We start from the raw sequence: 25,131 nt of genomic DNA on the forward strand, positions 1-25,131 counted from the left end.
CCAATGTTATGTACATCATCTGATGCAAGTCTCTTATGTTCATTTAGAAATTATCGAAAGAGTGGAAGTCCACAAAAGGCGGGTGATATATCAAATCCAACCATCAATGTTACAAACACATGTTTGGAACGCCCTTGAGACAACAACAAACATAAGAAATCATATTCTAATAAAAGCATCAATTCCCTCTAAACAATTTGGCGTAGACCCATATAAATTATATTGACTTTAACATGAAAACAACAATAAAAATTATGTTAATTCCTCTAAAGATTTATTGAAATAGCATGAAGTTCAGGCAAAAGTTTGAAGTTTAGGCACTCATTTGATCATTTAAAACCATCATATGCAACATCTCAACGTTGCATTCAATTCAACATTCAAACCAACAGGATCCACTACATTACCCAGCTACGTTCTTCGCCCTTGGCATAAACATCGATGGAACATCTTACCCATGGGGGCCGTAGTTGAACTGTAAGATTGAAATTATTTAATAATTATGAGCTTCGCGACATTTTGTTATTACCACGCATTTGTATAAAACGACTATTGCCGAAATATCTTAATTTTATGTTGGTTGACTGCTTTATTTCTATTTAATTTGTTTTACTTTTATTTTTTATTGATGTTTCTTTCTGACTTTTTAATTTTCGTTCCTTCAAAAAATGTCAAATATTGCCTTTGACCAATTTACTATTTTTTACACAGCCAAATTTGTGTAGTAGAAAATAGTAGAAGAGAAAGCCATTCCGAGCCATTTTTGTTTAAAGAGAACAGAAAATTTTGCCGGTTTTTGTCGTACGGGAACGCATTTTATCAAAAAATTGTAAAAATAGTACTAAATAGTACTATTTTGCAGGTTCTGGAACACAGCTAATAATTTGGGCATCCATAGCTCAGCCTCTAGATGGCATACAGATCTAATTCTTCGTAGACACGTTCTATATATAGTTAAGAATTCCTCAATCAAAAATCAGCGTTCCACATTTGCGCTAAGGCGAGTAAATTGATCTACAAAATTTGACAATTCGTGTGAGAAATAACATTTTTTTAAAAAACAGGGGGTTACTTTATTTAAATTCTAAATGTAACCGACATACACACATACATATATTTATTTATTTACAATTAGGTATACCTAAATTTTTGACAATGAAATGCTGTCAAATATATATTTTTGAAAGATTTGTAAACATATGATTGCACAAGGTTACCTCTTTTTATTGTACCATGCTCATCACCACTAATTTTGGAAATAAAAACAAGTAAGAACGGCGTTAAGTTCGGACGGACCGAACTTGTTATACCCTCCACCACAAGTTGTATTGAAGTAAAATGGAATAATTAGTTTCCTTTCGTGTATGAAGAAGACTTAATACTAAATTTCAGCAATTTCGGTAAAACAAGTAAGCTTCTATGGGGATAAAGGAAGACGTGGACCTATACTGATAATACTCTTCTGGAATATTTTATAACTCTTGGAAGACGAATAACGAATTTCAGCCATTTCGGTTGGATATTGACGTCACAATCTTCAGTATTACGAAAATCCGGAGGTACCGTTCTGTGGGGGCTATATCGAAACGTGGACCTATACCGACGAATTTTAATCAGAAATGGGGCAATATGAAAGCGTGGACCTTTACAGACATATTTCTGGCGAACAGTTTTATATCACATTGAAGACTACATTTCAGCCATTTTGGTGGAATATTGAAGACACAACCTTCAAAATACCAAAAATCGAGAGGTACTTTTCCATGGGGGCTATATGAAGGCGTGGACCTATACCAACAAATTTAAAGGGGAAGTTTGAGTACCCCCAACGAAGTCTAAATACCAAATTTCAGCCATTTCGGTGGAATATTGAGGCCACAACGTTCAAAATACCGAAAATCGGGAGGTACCGTGCAATGGGGGCTATATTAAGGCGTGGACCTATACCGACAAAATTAGAGGTGAAAGTTGAATACCGCCAACGAAAACTATATACCGAATTTTAGTCATTTTGGAGGAATATTGAGACCTCAAGCTTCAAAATAACGAAAATCAGGAGGTACCGTGCAATGGGGGCTATATGAAGGCGTGGACCTATACCGACAAAATTAGAGGGGAAAATTAAATACCCCCAACGAAAACTAAATACCAAATTTTAGTCATTTCGGAGGAATATTGAGGCCACAACTTTCAAAATACCGAAAATCGGGAGGTACCGTGCAATGGGGGCATGGGGGGGGCTATACCAACAAAATTCTGGGGGAAAGTTGAATACCCCCAACGAAAACTAAATACCAAATTTTAGCCATTTCAGAGGAATATTGAGGCCACAACCTTCAAAATACCGAAAATCGGGAGGTACCGTGTAATGGAGACTATATTAAGGCGTGGGCCTATACCAACAAATTTTTGGTGGAACGTTTTATATCCCCAACGAAGACTAATTACCAAATTTCAACCATTTTGATGGGATAATGAAGCTAAAACCCCCAAAATACCGAATATCGGGAGGTACCGTTCTATGGGGGCTATATGAATGCGTGGACTTATACCAACAAAATTCTGGGGGAAAGTTGAATACCCCCAACGAAAACTAACTACCAACTTTTAGCCATTTCGGAGGAATATTGAGGGGGCTATATGAATGCGTGGACTTATACCAACAAATTTCAGGTGGAAAGTTTTATACACCCAACGATAACTAAATACCAAATTTCAGCCATTTTGGTAGGATAATGAAGCTAAAACCTTAAAAATACCGAAAATCGGGAGGTACCGTTCTATGGGGGCTATATCAAAACGTGGACCGATATATCCCATTTTCAATACCATCCTGCAAGTAATAAAAACTTCTGTACCAAATTTTGACTCTCTATCTTTAAAATTGCGAACTGTATCTTGATTTCAACAGACAGACAGACGGACATGGTCAAATCGACATAGAATTTTATGCCGATCAATAATATATATATTTTATAGGGTGTGACAAATTTAATTATACCCTCCATATGGTGGAGGGTATAATGACAGAAATGACTATGCTTTTGTTGACATTTTGCCATGTAAAGGAGAAAACACAATTTACGAAACGTCAAATGAAAACTTTGACGTATACGCAAAGGTATTGACAGTTGAATTCGAGTGGACTTACGAAATCCATTCGATTTAAAACAGTGTTCGAAAATAAACACTATGGTTTCGTACCGTACCGTTCTGTACCGTACCAAGGTGGATAGGTACACTACGATAATGTACCGTACTGGTACACAAACACTAAAAAATATTTTAGTGATACTGTACCGGAGCACAACGAAAATCTTACTGTACCGACTGCGGTACACTACGATTTTTAGTGTACCGACTGCGGTACGCTACGATTTTTTAGTGAACCGACTGCGGTACAGTACGATGATCGTAATGTACCGCTGGTCGGTTCACTAAAACATAACGTACCGGTAATGTACCATACATGTGTGGTTTGTGAATTGTGATAAAAAATTGTATGTTTGATGTTTTGATAATAAGAGTAATATTATGTACACGCAGAGAAAAAATATTTTTCGGTTTTGTTGGAACAAAAATATCTATTTTGGTTCCAAAAATGTGTTTGTTTTGTATAAACATTGTAATCCAAATCCAAAAATACCATCTTTTGTTCCAAACATAGAAAACAAAAACAACTTTCGAATTTCCGCAATATTGTAAAAATCGTTAACAATACCGATTGTAGGAACAATCATAATCTAAATTTTTTACAAAACATATTGTCAACCCTGAAAACCAGATACTAAATTTTTTGATTTGAGTGTATATACTTCTCATATACACTTTCCACACAACTTTGATATAAATATCGCGTATAATATTACGAGCATTGATGAACGCAATACATGGTTTGCTACTTTAGCTGACAACAAAGACAAACAAAAAGCCACAAGCAGCCACCACAACATAAGGAATAATTAAACACCATAACAAACATGAAAAGGAAAGAAGAATGAAATAAAGAAGAAGAATGTAACAAAACAGAAACAAATAAAAACAAGAGTTGGTATACATACACACAAAAACAAAGATAAAGGCAGCATCATGGTTCAATTATTAGAAGGTTGGGCAGGTTCATGAAATTATAAAAAAACAACTCTGATGCCGGTTTGCTTATAACTACAAATGACTAATAACAAATGCAACAGGTTTTGTTTATTTGAAATATTGTCAAATATTTAAATTGAAATATTTATATGTATATGTATGTCCACGTTTTGGTATAGCCACAAATAACGCGAATTGTCGCTTTCAGGAATTTTGAATTTGCCCTTGTAATTTAAGATAGATAACTCATCCCTCCAAAAGATCGTATTATGAAAAACAAAGAAACAGAAAACAACCCGCTCTTAAGTTGACGACCTCGCAAAAGTTGTATGGATTACAAACAGCGAATCTGCACCTGGAATGTTCGGAATCTTCATAGAAGGTGCAGTTTACGCTTTGGAATATGTACTTGAAAAATACAAGACTAATATTACTCCCATACAGGAAATACGATGCATTGGGAAAGGCGTCACAACAACACCTAATGGCCCCAGACCAAAGATATATTTTACGAGCGCTTAGAAGAAACGCATGATTGTTGTCCTGCACATGACATTACATTTATTTTACGCGATTTTAATGCCGAAATTGGAAAGGAGAATATCTTTGGTCCAACCGTCCGAAAATTCAGTTTTCCCTGTGAAACATCTGCCAAAGGAATCAGGTTGATAGACTTCGCAGCGACAAAAACATGACAGTTAGCAGTACCAGATTTATGCATCTCGACATTCATCGTTACGACGAGCTAACATGGACTCGGATCACCATATTGTTACGAACAGACACAACACGGAAGTTGGACATCGGTAAGCTGCAATCACAACACATAGCCACAGCATATTCCACTCATCTGGCCCCATTGTTTAATGTAAGCACACGTCATTTCTGTTTTCAAATTTGTACATCTTCTATATTTGTTTTTGTATGTACCAGGGACGTACGCAGGGGGGGGGGCACGGGGGGCCCGGGCCCCCCCCGAAATTGTTTGGTCGAACAAAATTTTTTAAGCTACTGTAACTAGTTATTATATTTTTTCTCATAAAAATGTTTGTATATTGAAGATTTCAAATTAAAACTTATATTTTCTTAAGTTTCTGAACAGAAAATGTACATCATTAACAAGTTTTGTAAGAAAATATTTTAAAAATTTTTGTTTGTAAGCTGTTTTTGAGAGAAACTTCCAATGAAATCTGAATTACTTCTTCATGTCATATCATACCACTATCAAATGCTAATTCCTTAATGAATATACCCCACTTCTATTACACTGTACAACACAAAAAAAAATTACAAAATAATTCGGCAAGATTATGAAAGAGGACCGGTAAAAGGAAGAAGACACGTGTATCGGCGTTTTGAAAGTTTACGTCGAGAAGTAACCTAAATAGGCGTGGGAAGTTCCGCCCATTTCTACAGGTTTTGAAATATTCGACATCCGATTCCTTGGAATCCTTGCATTTTAGGTATAAAGTGTCTTTGGCAATATTACGGACAACAATGTGGGGTATCTTTTTATGAAAGAAATTAACCCTCATGTGAGTCACTAAAGGGGTCTTTTTGGTCCATTTTTTCAAAAACGTTTAAAAAGTCCTTTAAAATGAGATCGTATCAGATCAAAATATTCTACAAAATTATTTGTCATTAAATTTTATTATATCGACGCCTCCAAACAATAGTATGCTAAGTCGACTTAGCATGTTTTCAAGTTCTTTACATTTTTACATTTTACGTCCTTTAACTTAAATTCTGTCAAATTTTGGTAATGATCGGTCAATCCGAACAGAAGTTATAAACAAATGTTTACTCAGAATAGTAGTGAAGGTCAAAGAAAACTGTAAACTTTGAGAGCTTCTCCTGCAAAACTCACTTTTCAGACTTAGCATACTATTATTTGGAGGTGTCGATATGTCCCCTCTAAATCGTACCTAAACGCCAGCAATCTGCCAAAAGTAAAATCACGTTTTAGGGTTAATGTTGTACTTTACCTGGGTTTATTAAGTTTTGTCCCACAAAACTTCATTCTAAATAGAAGACGTCAAAGACAAAAATATTCTCCATCATATTTCAATATAAGTCGCCGAATAAATGAAATCTGTATTTACAATATATATCAAGAAAATATATATATCAAATTTGCCAACAAAACACCAAAAATATTTTTTGAATAAATTAGTTTTGTTCTTTTTCGGGTTGATGCATGAAAGTAACATAAAATTTAGTTTTGGACAAAAGTTGTTAAAAGAAAAAATATTCTACACAAAATTTCACTATAAGTCCCAGAACAAACTATATATCTAAGTAAAACACTTTGTTAAGAAAAATGACGTTACAAAATAAGATATAATATGTAGAAATTATTTGTTAAACTTTTAGACTCTTAATTAAAATTTATTCCATACTGAGTCAAAATCTCCTAAAATACTGCACTTTTTGGGGACTGTGTCAAAAGAAAAAATATTTCAAATCAAATTTCATTAAGAGCCTCAGAATAAAAGAAATTTGTAGCTTTAATATTAACATCTCTCGAAGCTTTCGCTTTTTATATATGATTTAGGACCATATTCTACCGTTTTTATTCACATTTTCGTTATCTGCGGCCACAAAATACATTTTATTGATGTTTTTTCATAACAAATTCTTTCAGAAGATTATGTGTGCTCGATCCAACTGTTTTTAAAATATCTATGGTGAAAATATATAGGGAAAATATTGACAACCCAGATCGGACTTTGTAAAATTACGTATTGTAGTACTAAAAACAAAAATTAAGTCATGAGGATAAGTCGTAGGTTCTTGATATTGTATGTGAAAATTTTGGGGATAGTCTACTGCTATTGTCCAGTGAATATATATCTGACATACGACTCCTAACATCCATGATTTTCATAATCTGTGCGGGGTTTTATGTAATTTAAAAAAAAGTTCAATTTTGTTGTACAGTGTTATTTATTCGAACTGTATAGAGCTCTCGAGGCTTAAAACTCATCCGGTTATAACAAAAATAACGAGTTCAGTATTGTGGGAATGGAAATATATAAAAAAAGCTATTGAATAAAATGTATGAAGGGTCGGTCCTTCGTGGACTACATATTGAAAGCCAATTAGAAATTTGTTTTACTGCCATCGCCAAAATTTTGTTATTCTGTTTTAGACAAATTTGCTGCTAAACAGTATGAGAAAATAATGAAGACAAATGAATTTTTGTGCGTCACTTGGTTTTTACTTATCATCACCGAAGTATAATTGTAACCTCAGACTTTAGATTACGAGATTATATACACTAGGATTGTATCGTATAGATTTCATCAAAATAATGATTTAAGACTTCACATATGTTTGGACGATATTCGTTTCAGCCAAGATGGAAGTACTTACCACCGTCCGTCCGTCTGTATCTCTGTTTATCTGGCAGGTTGGAACTCATGATAACTCTCGGTCCAAGTTATGGATCTCGTAATGTTTTGTCCAAATTAAATTTAAGTCATACCGGTACCTCCGCCATAAAAATTCAAAAATGTTCACTAAAATGGTCGAAGGGACTAACCGATTCGGTCTAAAATCGATTCGCAAGATTACTAATATGGTTCGCAAGATTACTTCCAAAAGTACAACAAGTTTCAGGAGAATATGTTTGGACAACATCTTCAGGTATCTTATACAAGTCTAACATAACTGCAGTTTAAAGACTGTTCGATGATTCTTTGGACATTTTTTAGTCTTGTTTACAGCGATATCCTACTTTTTGTGGACAAGTTTATGCTTCCTGACAAAGCTCTAAATACTACGGTGGCCAACTAAAAAGCTTATGGGCGCGGTAACTATCGAGAGGAGTGTCTCTCAAATAATTATTAGTGAATAATTATGTGGGGTTCAATAAGGATCGATTGTTATTTGTCAAAACTATATAGAACTAAGTCCATCAAAGTGTTTGTCATCGAGTCCAAAAACTTCTAATCGTACAATTAAGAAAACAAATTATAACGCTTCTTTTGTAACATAATATTAAAAGTAAAAATAATCCTGTTATCAGAATCTATCTCTTTCGGTAAATAACACTGTGCAACATTTTTAAGGCTATCTTGTGCAAATAATTTGAAGTGAGGATTTTTTGAAAGTACAGACCCAAAGTACAAAAGCCCTAGTTCCGTTTTGTTGAGTCAGATACAGCTTGGATTTTATGGCCCCATCTAAACATTGTTAAATATCGACTTTTTAAACAACTCGGGGCTATATCTCTGAAACCAATGCAAATCTTCTTCTGACCTTTGCAGCAAATTTGTAGATAAGGGCCAAAATAAAATATTTGGAGAAATGAAAAAAAAAAATAAATTTTATAATATATCTAAAAATTCCATAATTTGTATACATTTCGCACCATATCTCCAAAACTGTTAAATTTTTCTTAATGTTTTCATTCGGAAACATATCAACGACAACGACAGCCGATATTCTTAAAAATTAGGCTAAGATCATCGAAATAGTGAAAATTTTGCTATAGCAAAGACAACGGCAATTCTTTGTGGTTGTAAAATTCTTCGATAAACTATAACGTGGACCTGTATGATTAAAAACTTCAATATACTTCAATAAATTTTACATGGCGACATTACCGAACGTGTCCCGATATTGTCTATTTTCAATTCTAAATATCCTACTCTGTAAATATTTAAAATTGTATCCTTAGTCCCAATTTACATTAAACGATTTTTCTTGCGGCAATTTTTCTCGTTCTCTTTTAAACTTGCCTCTTGCGTTTATACAGGCAATTCTGTTTCTGCAAGTTTTGTTTTCAAAACAATAAAAATAATGTCAAAAACGAAAAATATAAAAGGAATTGCCTGAAAATTGACGGTACGAGCAATTTTTTTCCACTTCCATACCCGTTACGAGTCTCTCCTACAAACTGAGACTTGCCGCAAGTAAACTCGCCTAATGTAAATTGGGACTAATTATTATGAATTCTTTCTATTGAATTTATATTCTTTGTACCATTATTTCATATAAAATATAGAATAGAATATAGGATAGAATATGTGCCAAAAATTTCCAGTCAATCGGACAAAAATTTACCGAGATATGAGCTTTCGAAGGGAAACATTTATTGTGTTTTGTATGTAGCATAGAAACTAAAAACGTCTTTTCCTCGAAGTGGCACTTTATATGTTTTTGTGGGACTATTGTACACATAAATCATGTGCTTAACCGAGAGAGTCTTTAAAAAACTGCTGACGGAGTCAGAAAAAATATCAATTTTGTACAGTGTTTTGTTTTTGTTAAAATCGAAATTTCAATTTTAACTGTTCAAAATTTTTAAAAATTGATTTCTTTAATTCCTTTTCGATAATGGACAAGATTATTAGGTTCTTATAATAATCCCACAAAAATATATGCTGATCGGTTTATTCTTTTTCAAACTACAGTGGGTACCGCAAACTGCTTTAGTAAAAACAGTGCTTTATAAGCGGGCATTTGAATGTAAGATTTTTCAAAAAAAAAATAGAAGGTAACTTAAGGTTTAATAGATTTTTTTATAAAAAATTGATGAAAATGGCTTTTCTCATGCTTATAAGTGGCCATAACCCCTTAAAATAGCTTTACGTAACGCTACACAACATTTGAATTTTTCATGATTTTTGGTCAAGTTGTGCCCCCCCCGAAATGAAATCCTGCGTACGTCCCTGGTATGTACATATGTATTCAATTTGATTTTGAATAAATTTATTTTGCCGTTTGTCAAGTTTGTCAAAACTGTTTTGACACAATAGGAGGACCTCAGAAAAAAATTGTAATCAGAGGTTTGCTGTGCCCTACCTTTTAATGATTGTACCATGGGCAGCATGTCATACAAACACCACAACTCACCAAAATTGTTTTTTCAACACGGCATCGAATAGCGAGAGAAGAGAAAAAACTTTCGAAGAAAAGAGAGAAATATTGTTCAGTTGACACAAACTATTTTTGGATTCACAATACTACATAAGGAATCCAACAATATGTTAACAATACATATTTTGCTCTTGGAATATTGTTGGATCAAACATATTTTTTTCTCTGCGTGTAAATTAAATGCACGAATGTGGTAAATTCGGTCGGTTACGAATTTTGCGAAAATTAGTGTGAAATATGAAGATAGCTAAAATTGCCAATCAATACATATTTTTAATTAATTCTATAAGAAGTTTTAAGTGAACCACTTCCTATTATGGCATACGGGTTGAAATCCACATTATTAATGTATGTGTTTCTATTTACTCCTTTGAGAAATTTTTATTATGGGCTCATTAGGGTCCTTGTAGTCAATGTACATACATATTAAAACATTATCATACCCTACACAACAATGTGGAAAAGGTATTATAAATTTGTTTTTCGAAAAATACATGTAACACCGCGAAATATCAAAATACCGAAATTCATAGTTGGCGATGATCGTGAAATATTTATGGGGTGAAATGGACCAAAAACAAAATTTTTATCCATATTTGTTGCGGCTCTGTAGGTCGCAATGGCAGTTTGCGAGACGTGAAATTTTAAGTTAGTTTTGGGTATACGACAGAGAAGTAGCTTGCGATTTTACGTGATGATCAGATAATATTAAGCGGGTAAAATGAACCAAAACTTTTGTGTGAAATTTGCTACAATTTTTAATTTTATGACTATATCTTTATTGCTGGAAGGCATGTTCCTTCCTCGTAAGTTATATTTGAAAGAGGAACTCTCAATACTAATTATGTTGAAGTACGTGGTCAGATTACAGAGTTACAGCATAGTTTATACATGGATCCCACAGTTTCAATTGTGCAGTGTAATCATAATCAATCTGGATGTCGTAGTTATAATTCAATACTGGAAAAATTTTTCACGAGGTTAGGGTTTTGATCAAAAAAATTAAATATACCATTCATCTTGGATAATAACAGGATAGTATTTAGCGGGTGAAATCGACCATAATATTTTTGGGAAAATATTCACATTTAGTTTTTGTTCCATATTTTGAGTTCCGACAAAATAGGAACGCGAAACTTGAAAACTAACACTTGACCTCTCCCCCATGTAAATTATAGCAATATAGTGGTTGAATAACAGAACTACTGTAAAACATATAAGTGGGTTCCTTGTCGTTAAGGTTTGTTTGCAAACAACTACATACAGTTAGAAAATGTCGCAATCATTATAGAAATGTTTTTAAACCATGATAGAGAAATTTATATTTTTTATACCCTCCACCATAGGATGGAGGTATATTAAGTTTGTCATTCCGTTTGTAACTACTCGAAATAATCATTGTAGACCCCACAAACTATATACATATATTCTTGATCAGCGTGCAATTCTACATCGATTTAGCCATGTCCGTCCGTCTGTGGAAATCACTAGCGTCCGAACGGATTGACGTAGGTGGATGAAATTTCGGGAAAATCTATTATATGTACTTTTGGTATTGAAAGCGGGCTATGTAGATCCATAGCTCCCATACAAAAGACGCGTGACGCGTCGTCGTTTTAAGGAATTTTTAAGATATTTGTCCCATTTTACCACCGAATTGGTTGTAATTTGGTATTTTGTGTCTCCAGAAGACAAAAAACATTCGTACCAATGTTGGTTTATATACATAGGTCCACGTTTTGGTATAGCTTCCATATAACGCCCCATATAAAGTACGCGTCATTTTAATATATGTTGAATGTATTAGTCCCATTTGACAACAGAATCGGTTGTAACTTTGTATTTGTATAAAAAGTTCGGCCCGACCGAACTCAACGCTTTTCCTACTTGTTTAATTGATGCAATACTGTACGGGGTCTGAAGTTTGTGTATAGCCTTTGGTAAAAAGCGATGCAATACCTCGATATATTGTTTAGTCTTCTTTTATCTTACCTTCTACACTTAATTTGGAGAAAGTAAAGTTTAAGAGCTCCTCTCAGATCGTTTTGAATTTTTTTCAACATAACTTTGAAGCAGATGTTTGCTAATTAAAATTGTTGGCATATTCCAGTGATTTAGTATAGTCCCACATTATTCCACTAATTTTGAAGCAAACTTGTGATACAAAATCAATATATTTTATATACGGTAATTATGGGGTTTGCTTCTTTTTATTTTTTGGTCAGAGGCACAGCTAGCTGGCGCTTTCTTACTTGTTCTTCGGTCAATTCGGTAAAAATCACATTTTTTTAATACGCATTCTAAAATAACATATAACGCGTCGCAATAATATAAAAAACGTGGAAAACTAATGCCCAGTGCAAGTAGTGTAGGGTATCGCATGTTCGGCCTCATCTAACTATAGCCCTCTCTTACTTGTTTTTAAAATATCGTTTGTTCCTTAGTTAAATAATTAGACAACTTTTACAAGTAACAAGATAGAACGTCGTTAAGTTCGGCCAGGCCGAACTTGTTATACCCTCCACCACGATTTGTATTGAAGCAAAATGGAACAATTAGTTTCCTTTCGTTTATGAAGATGACTAAATACAAAATTTCAGCAAGTTCGGTAAAACAACGTGGCTAACCTTAAAAATACCGAAATTCGGGAAATAACTAAAAATTTCAGGCGGAAAGTTTTTAGACTCAAAGAAGACTAAACACCAAATTTCCAATAATCCGGTAAAACCTTCAAAATACCGAAAATCAAGTAGTACGTTTTTTATGTGGGATATAGGAACCCGCGGACCTATACTGTTAATTCTTTTCAGGAATATTAAATAACCCCACGGAAGACTAAAAACGAATTTCACTCTTTCGGTGGAATAATGACGTCACAACCTTCAGAATTACGAAAATGGGGAGGAACCGTTCTATGAACCTACATATATCGAAATGTGGACCTATACCGACGAATTTCAGTCAGGAAGGCCTTTTCATCCAACAAAGACTAATACCAAATTTCAGCCTTTGCGGTGGGTTGCTCCGGCCACAACCTTAAAAATACAGAAAATCGGAGGTAGCGTTCTATGAGGGCTATACTAAGGCGTGGGCCTGTACCGACAAATTTCTGGTAAAACGTTTTATACCCCCAGCGAAGAATAAGTACCAAATTTCAGCCATTTCGTTGAGATAATGATGCTAAATCCTTCAAAATACGGGAAATATGGTGGTACCGTTCTGTGGGGGCTATACTATATGGAACGTTTAATACCCCAAATGAAGACCAAATGCCAAATTTCAGCCATTTCGGTGTAATATTGAGGCCACAACCTTCAAAATACCGAAAATTGGGAGGTACCGTTCTATGGGGGATATATGAAGGCCTGGACCTATACCGACAAATTTCTGGGCGAAAGTTTTTTACCACCAACCAAGACTAAATATAAAAATTCAGCCATTTCGGTGTGATAATGTTGCTGAAACCTTCAAAATACCGAAAAGCGGGTGGTACCGTTCTATGGAGCTATATCAAAACGTGGACCGATATAGCAAATTTGCAATACTACACATCCTAGGAGTAATAGAAACTTCTATACAAAATTACAACGATCTATCTTAAAAATTGCGAGCTGTATCTTGATTTCAACAGACGGACGGACAGACGAAAATGGCTATATCGACTTAGAAGTTTACCCTGATCAAGAATATATATACTTTGTGGGATCTCCGATGAATATTTCGATGTGTTACAAATGGAATGACAAATTTAATTATACCATCCATATTATGGTGGAGGGTATAAAAAGGGGATACTGTTCACTACAAATAAAATACATGGGTATTATTTGTTGGTACAGGTAATATTAATGTGGATTGTATAGCAAATATTACATTTTTTTGAACAATCTTTTTCCCAAAAATGCCAATGACACTAAAATACTAACATTCTTCTTTACATATTCAAGTAAATGATTTTATAATTCATGAATTTTCACCCTTTTTTACATATCATAAATGTCTAAGTGCCTAACTTGGTAAACAACATTATATTTTCTAGTAATTTTCTCTATATTTATAAACGATTAAAATGTAATTAATTTATATAATATTGAATTTATTTATTATCTACATATATAAAAGAGTACTGAGGTGAGTGACTGACTGACTGATTCATCAGCGCCCAGACGAAACCGCTGAAGCTAGAAAGTTGAAATTTTGGGTGTAGGTTGCTGTTGGTGTGTAGGGGTGAGATAAGGCTGGGTTTTTGGAAATTCGACCTAGAAGTGTACGAAAAGTACTAAAAGGTACTAAATATGGTACCCTTTGTATTAGGCAAACGGTAAGAGCTAGAATTCTGAAATTTGGAATGAGGGTAACTGATGGAGAGCTAGAAAGATGTACCAACGGATTTTTGGAAATTCGAACTACAAGGGTGTGAAAAGTACTAAATGGTACTAAATTTAGTACAATTTGTATTTGTGTGAACGGATAGAGCTGGAATCCTGAAATTTGAAATTAGGGTAACTTGTGGAGAGTAACAAAGAAAGGTTTTTGGAAATTCGAACTATAAGTGCACGAATAGTACTAAATGGTACTAAATTTAGTACAATTTTGATTTGGGTGAACGGATTGAGCTGGAAGACAGACATTTGGAATGAGGGTTACTGATGAAGAGTAACAATGAAGGTTTTTGTAAATTCGAACTATAAAGGTACGAAAAGTAGTAAATGGTACTAAATTTAGTACAATTTGGGTTTGGGTGAACGAATAGAGCTGGAATCCTGAAATTTGGAATGAAGGTCACTGATGGAGAGTAAAAAAGAAAGGTTTTTGGAAATTCGAACCATAAGTGCACGCAAAGTATTAAATGGTACTAAATTTAGTACAATTCGGATTTGGGTGAACGGATAGAGCTGGAATCCTGAAATTTGGAATGAGGATCACTGATGCAGAGTAGAAATGAAATGTTTTTGGAATTCGAACTTTAAGTATACGAAAAGTAATAAATGGTACTAAATTTAGTACAATTTGGGTTTGGGTGAACGAATAGAGTCGGAATCTTGAAATTTGGAATGAAGGTCACTGATGAAGAGTAAAAAAGAAAGGTTTTGGAAATTCAAATTACAAGGGTACGAAAAGTACTAAATGGTACTAAATTTAGTACAATTTTGATTTGGGTGAACGGATTGAGCTGGAATACAGACATTTGGAATGAGGGTCACCGATGAAGAGTAAAAATGAAAGGTTTTTGGAAATTCGAACTATAAGGGTACGAAAAGTACTAAATCGTACTAAATTTAGTACAATTTGGATTTGGGTGAACGGATGGAGCTAGAATCCTGAAATTTTAAATTAGGGTCACTGGTGGAGAGTAAGAAAGAAAGGATTTTGGAAATTCGAATTATAAGTGCACGAAAAGTTCTAAATGGTACTAAATTTAGTACAATTTGGATTTGGGTGAACGGATAGAGCTGGAATCCTGAAATTTGGAATGAGGATCACTGATGAAGAGTAAAAAATGAAAGTTTTTGGAATTCGAACTATAAGTGTACGAAAAGTAATAAATGGTAGTAAATTTAGTACAATTTGGGTTTGGGTGAACGGATAGAGCTGGAATCTTAAAATTTGGAATGAAGGTCACTGATGGAGAGTAAAAAAGAAAGGTTTTTGGAATTCGAATTAAAATTATACGAAAAATACTAAATGGTACTAAATATAGTACAATTTGGGTATCGGTTAACGAATAGGGCCGGAATCCTGAAATTTGGAATGGGGGTCACTGATGAAGAGTAAGAAAGATGTACCAAAGGTCAAAATGTCCTAAATGGTAGTGAGTTTAGTATGATTTGGATTTGAAGAGCTGGAATCCTGAAATTTGGAATTAAGATTACCGTTGGAATATAGAATTGAGATATGGAGGTAGCTTTGGAAAATCGTACTAATGTGCACGAAGCATTTCTAAATGGTACGGAATTCGCTACAATTTGTATTTGCGTGAACAGATTACTGTTGGAGTATAGGATTGAGGTAGTTTTGGAAATTCGTACTTATGAAAAAGTGCTAAATGGAACTACATTGGCTCTAATTTGGGTTTAGGTGAACGGATAGAGCTGAGATATGAAAGTACATTTTGGAAAATCGTGTACGAAAAGTGATAAATGGTACAAAATTTGGTACCTCTGGGTATTTGCTATATGGTATAGAATTTTGTACAATTTGTGATTTTGTAAAGGGTAGAACTGGAATTTTGAAATTCGGTATTAGATTAGCAATTGGAGGTTGGAGGTTTTGAAAATTCGTACTTATTTATAGAAAAACTACTAAATAGTCCTCAAATGGGTTTCAGTGGAACTGGTAAAACTGGAAAACTGAATTGGGGTTAGGATATATGTTGAATATAAGGAAGTAATTTTTGAAACGTTTACCTATGTGTAGGAAAAGTTGGGTAACATGTTGATACCAAAACCATTTTAAATAGTTAAGGTAGTAAATTTAGTGTTGGGTGTAGGAACAAAGCTGGGATTATATAATTTAAAAATACGCTATTTGTACAAAAAATACGTAATGGAAAAATATTTGTTATGAAGATCGCTCTAAAGTTTGAGACAAAGTTCTGAGTATGAAAAATTGTACTTAATATTGCCCCATTGATTTGATGTTAACGCCAAGGAGTTTCTAAATAATGTACTGAAATTATGTAGTCAAACGTGAAGTATCTTTTCAAAAAATGTTTTTTGTTCTGACCGCTTTGGTATGTAAATTTGAAAACGTGGTCCAATGCGACAATTTTGTTAACTAGAAGGTATTTAACCCTGATATTAAAAAATCCTGAATTGAAATGCCTTCAAAAAAATTTCCGTTATATACGGTTGACATACCGGTGCACATTAAGTACAATTTTTTGTAAAGAAGTTTTCTAACCTTTCATGCCACAAATTTCGAATTTCGGTTGGAAAATGAGCAGAAGATCTTCAAAATACTCTAAATCTTCAAAATATCTCTCTTAATAAACGTAGATTGAAGTGGACATTTTTTAATTTAAACTATTATATCCTCTGAGTATTCAAGGTCCAAATTTAAAGAAAATTGGACAATATACATTTGTTCTTCTTTAAAAATACACTAAGTCGAGAGGTACCGTTATATGGGGATATACGAAAACGTGGCCGAAAATTTAACGGACCTATTCGGGTTCTGGACGAAACCGCTAAAGCTAGAACCTTGAATTGTGAATGTGCGTGATTGTTGTTGTGAAGGGGTGAGATAAAGTTTAGTGTTTGGAAATTCGTACTGGAAGAGAATGCTGTGTTAGTGAAGGGGTAAAACCAGGAGTCAAATCTGAAATTTGCAATATGATACGTAGTTTTGGAAATTCGAAATAAAAATATGGTAGCTGTGTAGGGATGCGATACGGCAATTTTTTTTTAAATTCCGACTACAATCGAAAAAATATTGGTAATAAAAATAGGTCTTAGTACAACAGAATCTCCAGTATTCACCATTCCCGTATTAAATATTGTTTATATATATTTCGTTTCCTTTCCGCATACGAAGTAGCGGGCATTTGCTAGTACTTGCATATAGCAATTCATATTTCCTCATAAATAAAAAACACATGTGTGGTACATTACCGGTACGTTATTTTTTTAGTGAACCGACCAGTGGTACACTACGATATTTTAGTGTACCGAATGCGGTACTCAACGATTTTTTAGTGTACCGACTGCGGTTCACTACGACTTTCGTTGTGCTCCGGTACGGTACGCTAAAATATTTTTTAGTGGTTGTGTACCGGTACGGTACAATAAAATATTTTTTAGTGATACCGTACTTGGAGCGGTACGTTATTTTAGTGTACTGTTTCTTTTCGAACACTGAAATTTTCATAGAACAAAAATCCATCCCCAGGTATGTTTATTTATTAAAATATATGCATAAATCAATTAAATCGATATGATAATAATTTTTTTCTTATTGGAAAATTATTTCCCAATAAATATTTAGGCAATCGGTGTAAGAAACTAATAGCTTTGTTCCAGAACAAAAGTTGTAAAATGTTCACTCCTTTTTAAACAAAAATGGCGCTGAATTACGCTCTCTTTAGTCCCGGTCCACACTAGAGTGATTTCATTGAAAAATTGCATGAAATTATGCGTCTCTAGATCGACCTCCATAGTAGATTAAAATCATGAATTTGCTGTAGTGGGGAATTCGACTTAAGAACACCTAATTTCATGAAATTTTTTAATGAAATTCACGCTAGTGTGGACCTAGATTTAAAAATTTTTAGCTATACAATTTTGAGCGTGTAAAAATGAGTAACGTGGTTGCCGGCGTCTGATTGGCTGGTACTCCGATTTTGACATTTGTTCCAGCCTTTTTGACGTATTTTCCACTTTTCCGTTCCCGAACTATTTCAAAAAACTTTTATGTGAGAACAATTTCTTTACAGCTCTCACTTTTACGAGTTTTACTATTAAAAAGTACGGGAACGAAGCTTTTGTCTTGTATTTTTTACGCTATCTAAGAGGTAGTTTACACTATCTATCATTACCATATGACACGAAATAAAAACATTCCATATCTACCCACGCATTCAATCTGCAGACGTAATTTTATTACAATTTTTCTGGTTTGGACGCACAAAGTAAATGGCGTAAGGAAAATCCCCAATATTTCACAACTTGGCCACTATATGATGATGGGAAATTTCATGTCATATGACATTTACACATAGTGTAAACTACCCCTAATACATTTTTCATAAAATTCTTTATACACATTTTACAAGACATACTTACTGTTATTAAAATAAAACATTTTAATAAAGTTAATTCATAAGTCACTTTACAATATTTGACGCATCCTTGTTTCCGGTATCTCCAATTACAGCCGACACTTTTAAAACTCATTTTCTATTCTTCATATTTCCTAGCATATATTTTGATACAATTCTTGACATAAATAAAGGGTGTTTTTTAAGCCCGATAGAACTTGAAATTGTAAAAAATAACACAAAAAATTAAATTGTAATCAAATTTTTTTTTATTCGAAAGATCAATACGTGACATTAACATTTGACGTCCAATTTTTGGCCACTTTTTCGAGCACTGCTGGCCGTATGTCACGAATAACACGAACAATGCTGGCCTCCAAGGCATCAATTGTTGCTGGTTTATCAGCATAAACCAGTGACTTCACGTAGCCCCACAGGAAATAATCGAGAGGTGTCAAATCGCACGACCTTGGAGGCCAATTGACAGGTCCACTTCTCGAAATCAACTTATCGCCAAATTTTGATTTCAATAAGTCGATGGTTGCGTAGCGCCATCCTGTTGAAACCACATCTCCTCCGTATTTTCAAACAAAAAATCATTGATCATGGTGCGGTAACGATCTCCATTGACCGTAACCCGAGCTCCGGCCTCATTTTTGAAGAAATAAGGTCCGATGATGCCAGCAGCGTGAAAACCGCACCATACGGTGCATTTTTCTGGATGTAATGGAGTCTGTAGGGTCTCTTGTGGATTGGTCTCACTCCATATGCGGCAATTTTGCTTATTAACAAACCCGTTAAGCCAAAAATGCGCCTCATCGCTGAACACAATTTTGCGATAAAAGTCATCTATAAGTTGCGCGAATCGACGACTGATTTTCAAAGTAAATTTGGATAATTTCGTAGCGTTGTTCAAGCGTGAGTCTATTCATGATGATTTGTCAGAGTATACTGAAACAAATAAAAAAAAAAGTTTCATCAAAATTTAATTTTTTGTGTTACTTTTTACAATTTAAAGTTCTATCAAACTTAAAAAAACACCCTGTAGTTCACGGCATGTAAATACTTACTTTTTTATTTATTTTTTTTTTTCAACTTTAAAGTGACACCCTAGGTTATGGGTTATGTTGGCGATCCTCTGGATACAAAAGGCCAGGATTAATTCTGAAATAAACACAGCATACAAATAGGAACAATCCAGTAAAAACATTTCTTTTTTAATAAAACACTTTTATAACGTTAATTTTGGCATAATTCATTTTGCAATATTTCCCGCACAAATGTTTACAATTATACCGTTAGATCGATTATATCCTCATTCTCTCATCCGGTTTCTTCAATTATTCAGTGAATAGACATACAATCACACAAAATCCGACATAAAAGATTCGTTTTATACAAATTAACGTTCTTAGTATTTTCCTATTGCGTTTAATTTTATAAAATTCTTAACACAGATCTTCCACGAGATGCTTTTTTTATTATTATTTTTTGTTGAAATAACACACTTTCTTAACGTTTATTATTTTGGTTTATCGCGATATTTTCCGCACACATCTGTTGCAACTATACCGCTATTTCCTCTCAATCATTTCATAAACGTCGTGCATATGAACGATAACACAACTGCCGACAATTTTATAATTCCCTTCATGCAAACGGACATTAATGGTATTTTTCATATTTTATAAGCATTCATATTCTTACAATTCTTAACACAGATCTTCCGCGACACGTAAAAATTGAATTTAATTAGTTTTTGTTAAAATAAAACTCTTCTATAACAATTTACTTGTATTTCCCGCAAAAAGGCGGTGCAACGACTAACAGAACAGCTGAGCAATAAACGTCAAATTCTACTTTCAGTGATGCAATTTACAAAACAAAACTTGGCATCATTGTTACCTTACTGTAAGGCGACATCTAGTTGTCGTATAGCAAAATCTCGTATCTTAAACATTTTTGACGTTTTTATGACAATAAAAGATTATAGTAGTATTTTTTAGTACTATTAATTATTATTAGAAGTGGTTTTTATTATTCATACATACTTTTAGTTAGGAAAATGCCATAATTACTTTTAGAATAAACAATTATAAATGATATTACTTTACTGTTGGTTGTGCCATCTATCTTTCATCTATAAAACCTTCGTTAAGTTCTTTACTTCGTTGACTTTTTTCTCCCCCAACTATTGGCAGCCCTGATTTCATGATGAGAAAGTGTTTGTGTGTTTCGCTTTGCAAATAATTCCACTAGTTGTTGTTTTTTCAAATCTAACTGCGAGGGAATTACTGTAGAAGCCAATATTTTTTGCAATTTATCTATTAAAATAACTTAGATTTTTGCAAAAATCCAGTGAATATCTATAGAAGTAAAGAAGAACAATAGAAAAAGGACTCGAGTGTTGTAAAAATATTGATATTTTGCTGAAATAATTGCAAATAAAGAACAATGAGTTTTTCCGCGGCAAATGATTTCAATGTAAGTGGTAATAGTGCTGTTGCCGGCTCATCAGGAGATGCCTCTTCTAATGCCATGCAATCTGCAAATTCATTATTTGCCAGTAGATCTGTACTCAAGGAATTGAATAGCATCGATAATAAGGGTTTGGTAAGTCTTTTTTTAGTTTAATTTGCAAGTTATTCCAATGATCATATGTTTTTCTTTTCTGAGGTTAACACCAATACAATAACATCTGTTGATCTGTTGTTTGTTGCTTCAGCAAGAAGCAATAATTTAAACATACGACACATTTGTTTAACCCTCCGTTGGACACCTGAGTCTAGCCAGGCCTTTTTCATTTTATTTTGCATTTTAAACTGGGTTAAAATAAAGCTATGAACCTGAGATTTCAGGTAGCTTCATGAAATTTTCTTACCTTTCCAACGAAAGAAACATGAAGTCAAAAGGATCACCAGAAAAGGAGCGACAAGGATTTTTTGACATACATATCACATTCGTAACACATGAGTCTGGCCAGACCCCACCTATTTTTTATTGAAAAATTTCCAAAATTTTTCTTAAAATTGGTTTTTTCTAAATTATTGACAGAATGAATACCATTTTATGAAATTTGTCGCATTTCACCCTACCATGTCTTCAAAATTGCTCGTAAAAAGGTCGCAAAAGTAGGAGATGGGTTTGAAATCAGTGTACGTACCACAACCTAAAAAAATCCCTTGGAAATAGGGTTACACATGTATTTTAGACAATTTTACACATAACTGGACAAATAAAACCCATTACAAAGCCTTTATGCTCTTTTTGTGGAGTGGAATGGTTCAAATATAGGATTCTCCATATGAATTAGAAGAAAGTCCTTAGGACATATGCCCTCATTTACCTATTGATATTATCGTTATTGCACTGCAATAAGCTGTAAATTTATAAAATAGACCCTATTCATTCAGAGTAATACCCCAAAATAAAATATAGTGTATTGAAGTTATATATAAATAGGATTTTCGAGCATAGAGACAAGAAAAGTAAGAATTTTTACTCCATAGGCATATGTCCGTTTTTACTACCTTGATAAAATTAATTAAATTTAGTGTTTTTCGGTATGTTTTTTTGACAAATAACGATTATATTTGTAAGATTAGGATCCTTAAAACATATTCTACAACTTTTTGTACGAAAATATTAATTAAGTTTACTAAAAAATTTATATTTATTACATGGGTCTGGCCAGACTCATGTGTTACGAATGTGACAAACAATATCGGTGTCCAACGAAGGGTTAATATGTTGCTTCCAATTAAGGAACCAGGATAATCTTAATCTCTGGGGTTGAATATAGAGCATTTGTTGCTCAAAGTATGTTTGTTAAAAAAATGCAAAAATACAAATTTTTCATTTGAACGATGCATCAATTATGGAAGACCTACAACGAAGTAAACTAAAGTATTCACGCTATCGCTGACCATCTAAGATCTGGCCTTAAACGGCAATTAAGTGAAAATATGCCATAAGATGAATATACGCACTGTATTCGGATAGATGATAAAAATTTCTATTTAAACAAAAGTTTTGTTCGCCGAAAGTAAAAAAATCCCTTGGTTTTTGCATAAGTTTAGTTTAAATCGAAATTGTTTCACATATAGCCTGCCTTGGGTCGGGGATTTAAGACTTTCTCCTATGGACAGGAACAAATCTCAGCTAAAACGAACAAAATTTTTGTATCAGATTTTAAAGAGTTTATATTTAAGATTAGATAAAATTTTACATACTTGCTGGTTCTTTTAAAAATACTTTTAAAATGTGTTATATTAAAATCCGCGATCATTGGCCCTTGGTTCCTCAAAAATATTATTTCAAAAATCTTTAAAAAGTCCCTCAAAAATATTCTTCTATAATAACCAAAAGCTATTGATTAAAAAATCACGATTATTGGTCCATAAGTCCTTAAAAGATTTATTTTTTGAAGTCCCCGATTATTGGTCTATAAGTCCCTCAAACATTTTCTTTAACAGATCTCGATTATAGGTTTAAAAAGTCCCTCAAAAATATTTTTTAAAAAATGAACGATTACTGTGGGCCTATTCTGTAACTTTTTAATGACAGTCGATATTGTTATTTTTTCGAGAAACTAATTTTATGCCTGTCTGCGTACTCGATAATTTGTAATAATTCCCAGCAAAATGTTCGATGCCAAAGATGACATTCAATCATGGGTGCAAGTGATCTAGCATGTCATCTTTTTAGCATCTTCATCGATGAATTTTATATGAGCGTGGACCCCAAAAGATGACGTTCTTTTCTGGATCCTAAGCATGTCATTTTAACCAATGCTTTGGCATGTCATTTTCTCCAACCCCTTGGCATGAAATTTTCATGTCTTGTTTGGAAAATGGAAATGCTGTATTGAAATATGGTTTTCATGAAAAACAAAACACTTTATTAATTCAAACGATTTCATGAAATAGCTACAATTAATTTATCAGTTTAGTTTTTCAAAAGTTTACATCCAAAATTGCAATGTAATCACCACCGCTGCAACGCAAAAGATTACTTCCTCCGTTCTCCGCAACTGATATTCTTTCATCTTACAAAAGGTTTTTTCAATTATCTTCCCATCACCAGTTCAGATTTCAACATGGACTCCAAATGCACTCCTTTAAGTATTTTTATTTCGTAAATTACTTTTATTTTATAATTTTGTTATTTTATAACAACATTTTGGTAATTTATACTCTTTTGTTTAGTGACGGAAATATGTAGGGATCTACAACCCGGCTTGCTTTAGGGATCTCTAAGAACAAAATGTAACGAACGGGGAGGAGAGACTTTTTATGGAAAATACCATTTATGCTTAATTAATTTATTTTTAATTGTATCTTTCCAAAAGTAGTTTCTTCTTTATTTTCAGATTCTTGTTCCTTTTCGTTTCGGACTTTTTTTTCAAATTCCAAGAAGCAAGATTTGATTGATTTCATTCTATGTCAGATTTAGAACAGACAAGGGAACTTTTAAAATAGCAATGTGTGCAGTCCGATTCTATTTTTAGCTCGATGGTTGGGACTTCATATAATACCAATTGTTTAGAAATTTTAGTTGTTTGATATGCAGGAAATGTAAGACAACATCACGACGACAGTTCTAACAACTTTGGTCTGTTCCAGAAACTGCAAGAATCTTATTTTTACTACGATAACAATTTTTCCTTTATGTTATCGAAAAAAATAGTAAAAATTAGTAGATTTTTGCAGTTCTGGAACATACCAAAATGAAAATAAACAGGTGTGTAAATAAAAACACAAACATCATCTCTATTGGATCGATGGAATGGGTACAAATGCTGATGAAAAGTTCGGATCTTTCACGACTTCCTTGGCATTGGTTTAAATCCTAATGAAAAGATCGGATCTTTCACGACTACCTTTGAACCAATGCAAAAGATGACATGAAATCACGTCATCGCAAAGAACCCCTTCCGTCAAATTTTGCTGGGTTATTACCCAGCAAAATGTTCGATGCCAAAGATGACATTCAATCATGGGTGCAAGTGATCTAGCATGTCATCTTTTTAGCATCTTCATCGATGAATTTTATATGAACGTGGACCCCAAAAGATGACGTTCTTTTCTGGATCCTAAGCATGTCATTTTAACCAATGCTTTGACATGTCATTTCCACCAATGCTTTAGCATGTCATTTCCACCAATGATTTGACATGTCATTTTCACCAATGCTTTGACATGTCATTTTCACCCATGCTTTGACATGTCATTTTAACCAATGCTTTGGCATGTCATTTTCACCAACCCCTTGGCATGAAATTTTCATGTCTTGTTTGGAAAATGAAAATGCTGTATTGAAATATGGTTTTCATAAAAAACAAAACTCTTTATTAATTCAAACGAATTCATGAAATAGCTACAATTAATTTATCA

At 33.5% G+C, this 25,131-nt stretch overlaps 1 protein-coding gene across 6 annotated transcripts in view; it reads left to right on the forward strand.

The window, feature by feature from the left end:
* Nucleotides 1-20,929: 20,929 nt before the first annotated feature.
* tacc (transforming acidic coiled-coil protein) overlaps nt 20,930-25,131 on the forward strand; it is a 141,379-nt gene continuing 137,177 nt past the window's right edge. For 2 of the 6 annotated variants that reach the window (XM_073966160.1, XM_073966261.1), the window contains exon 1: nt 20,999-21,349. In XM_073966160.1, coding sequence (XP_073822261.1) covers nt 21,191-21,349 — 159 coding nt within the window. In that variant the 5' untranslated portion in view covers nt 20,999-21,190. Of the gene's footprint in view, nt 21,350-25,131 lie in introns of all 6 variants that reach the window. The other 4 variants (XM_073966144.1, XM_073966136.1, XM_073966301.1 and 1 more) reach the window with 4 other exon arrangements.

This window comes from Musca autumnalis, unplaced genomic scaffold (assembly GCF_047663935.1).
Source record: "Musca autumnalis isolate F117 unplaced genomic scaffold, ASM4766393v1 scaffold_1, whole genome shotgun sequence".
In the NCBI taxonomy this organism is placed as follows: Eukaryota; Metazoa; Arthropoda; class Insecta; order Diptera; family Muscidae; genus Musca; species Musca autumnalis.